Here is a 3,220-nt window from a genome sequence, read left to right as displayed (position 1 = left end):
GGCACTGAGCCCCCACCCCCCAGTCAACCAGGATCAACTTCTTGGTCCCTCCTAGAGCACATGTTGGGAGGGGACTTGCCTCTGGGATTTGCTGATAATGAGAACAACATTGTTAAGAGCCCTCATGGGTTCTAGAACTTTACGACCAACGGGGCAGCTTTTATTGACATTACTCCATCTGGTCCTCAGAACAGTCAGGGGAGACAGGTAGCCCAAGAGGAGGAAACTGAGGTCCAGAGAAGTGAAATGACTTACTGATGCTTATACAAATGTTTAATATCAGAGCTGCAAGGCAGACCCAGGGCTTCATTCCCAGGCCTGTGCTCTGCATATGGGTAAGGGCATAGGATCTGAAGAGACAAGTCCTGGGTATGAATACCAGTTCTAATATATTTTAGCTATGTCACCTTAGGCATGTTACTTAACCTCTCTGAGTCTGAGTTTCTCCATCTGTAAAATGGAACATAACAATATTACCCATCTCATAGAGTTTTTGAGAGGATTTAGGACATAGTGAAACACGATTTTTTGAAAATGACTCCAGGGGTTTGGTTTGTATTATCTAGCAATAGCTAGAGGAGAGGCTGCCTGCGTATATTCTATTTCCCAGGGGACTAGTGATGTTCATCTCTTGCAGGAGAAGATACAACTTTCATGGGCTCTCGGAGTCTCTAGATGCCGAACAGCTGGCTTCACCAGGTACTACTGTCAATAGCTGTCATCTAAGCTTAGATTGCTTAGTACCCAGTAGTTGGTTTTTTCTGCTTATAAAGTTTCTCTCTTGCTCCCTTTCCCCCCCAACAAGGGTCAGGGCCATTATGCCTCTACCTTAGGGTATACATGTGTGAGTTGTTAGCAGCCAACCCTCAGCTGCCAGAGGGAAGACCATTAACTGTGTCTACTATAATCTATCCATTGGACCTCTCGGATTCATTCACTTTTCACAAGTTCACTCCATTTGGACATAGGGTTTCCAGGATTCTGATTAGTCACAGTTTCAAGGGAAATTTCTAAGAGAAGGATTAGTTGGATTAATGACTTCCCTCGCTGCTGCAGTCAGTCCCAAGGCTGCAAGTGATACTTCATCATCCCTCTCCTCTGCCACCCATTCTATATTCCCTTCCTTTTTCCCTTCACATTCAGTCACTTCAGTGGGTCTAGGTGGATTCCCTCCTAGCATGACCCAGACCCTCATCCCTGACAGTTCTGAGCCCCTGGTTACTCTGCCTCATCAAGCTATAGTTGCTTTAATTGTCCACTAAGAGTTAAAGTTGGCAGAAACCAGAAATGCTCACTTGCCTGAGTGCTGACCTCCCAGCCCCCATTATGTAACAGTGGTTTTACCTCCTCCTGAAGATCACGGTCAATTGCCCTTCTAAATATGGTAACTCCTTTTTCTGACTGCTGATCTGCTTGCACAGTGGGCTTAAAATGACCAGGCAGAAGCTGTAGCTTTAAATTTAGTGAGATTTACTGTGTCTCCTGGTGAATCCGGACTGCTTAACCCACAGAGGACAGAATCATCAGGACTGGAAGTACAAATTCCCCCAAATAGGTCACTGTGGATAATGGTGGGTGGAGCCACTCTAACTTCCACCCACTGGTTCTTGGCTGGAAGCATCACTTTTTAATGGGCATCCAAGCTGAAAATGGATCCATCCCATTGGATGGGAACATGGACCCTATTACCACTCCCCGATTGGAGCAGCTAGTGGTTTTCTTATGCAATCATTTCCAGCCTCCCACCCATCTATATTGCTGATACATGAGTATTTGCTAACAAACAAGTGATACCAATGCCAAAAATATAAAAACTTACAGGAGAAAATTTTAACATTGAATCAAATGCTAACTTCTTGGCTCCCACAGCCCCCTTTGTTTCTCTCTGTCCTAGCACCTTATATTATTTCTCTGGGTCTGACTCCCCAGTTAAACTATGGATACCTTGAGGGCAGCAACTATGCCTGGCTTATTTCTGTCTCTAGCAGTCCTAGTAAAGATTTTAAATATAAATGATTGGATGATCAAATTTTATTCATCACATTAATGACTGATGAAAACTGTGAAAACCAATTATTCTATAGCACCAGTGGGAAGACCTCTTGATCCAGTATTTGAGGACCGGGTTTTAGCTGTCTGCTCAACTGAATGAAGTCAATTTGAGTTGTTGTAATTCATTCAAAAATATTTATTGTCTTTATTCTGTGCTGGGCACTGTCATTGGTGTCCAGGGAGCTGAATTATTTGCATCTAAGGATCAAGGGTCCCCAGAATGCCATGGGTCTTGGGGACATGTTATTTTGGTGATGGCTGCTTTGACATCCTTGTTCCTCAGCATGTTGATGAGAGCGTTGAGGACAGGTGCGAGAATAGCATGCACCATGTTGCCCATGATGTGGAAGTCAAGGGATAGGTCAGCCCTGTAGGCCACGTAGCCTATGGCAATGGATGAATAGTAGGTGCCAACCACCAGGAGGTGAGAGCTGCAGACGGAGAAGGCTTTCGAGCGTCCTTTTCGGGAGCTGATGCGAAGCACTGAGGCCAGGATGTGGGCATAGGAGAGAAGCACCAGGAAAAGGGGAAGAAAGGACACCACCATGGTGATGCAGAAACCCATGAAGGTCTGGGGTGTGGTGTCAGAGCAGGAGGCCTGGACCGCAGCCAAGTGGTCGCAGAAGCAGTGGTAGATGTGAGCAGTGTTGTCAAAAGCCATGTGGAAGGTCTGCAGCACTGCTGGGATGGACAGAAGGAGGGCAGTGAGCCAGGCACTGGCTGCCAGTGCAGCATTGGTCTGTGGGGTCATGAGGACAGGGTAGTGCAGTGGGTAGCAGATAGCCACATAGCAGTCATTGGCCATGACCACCAGGATGAAGGCTTCAGAGCAGTTAAGGCCATGGAATAGGTACATCTGCAGGAAGCAAGCAGAGAAGCTGAGGTACTGGTCCCCAAGCAAGAATAGGGACAGCATCTTGGGGACAGTGGTTGTAGTAGAGAGGATGTCCAGGGCTGAGAGGTTGATCAGGAAGAAGTACATGGGTTTGTGGAGGCTGGGCTCTGCCACCACAGACACCAGGATCAGCTCATTTCCCACCAGAATGAGCAGAGAGAGTAAGAGGAAAATCAAGAAGACAAGGAGGAAGAGGGATTCAAGCAGAGAGGGGATGCCCACCAGGTAGAAGACAGGTGAGGAGTCCTTTGATCCATTACAGGTGGCTTCCAT

The 3,220-nt window shown here is 46.8% G+C and overlaps 1 protein-coding gene across 1 annotated transcript; it reads right to left on the bottom strand.

Moving 5' to 3' along the window:
* Nucleotides 1-2,257: 2,257 nt before the first annotated feature.
* Nucleotides 2,258-3,220, bottom strand: OR2AT4 (olfactory receptor family 2 subfamily AT member 4). Its single transcript, XM_007101449.1, has one exon. It carries the CDS (start codon nt 3,218-3,220, stop codon nt 2,258-2,260), a length of 963 nt encoding a protein of 320 aa, XP_007101511.1.

The sequence above is a fragment of the Physeter macrocephalus genome, chromosome 16 (genome assembly GCF_002837175.3).
Source record: "Physeter macrocephalus isolate SW-GA chromosome 16, ASM283717v5, whole genome shotgun sequence".
Classification (NCBI taxonomy): Eukaryota; Metazoa; Chordata; class Mammalia; order Artiodactyla; family Physeteridae; genus Physeter; species Physeter macrocephalus.
Note: the sequence above shows the minus strand (reverse complement) of the source record. Positions and strands in the feature narration are given on the sequence as shown.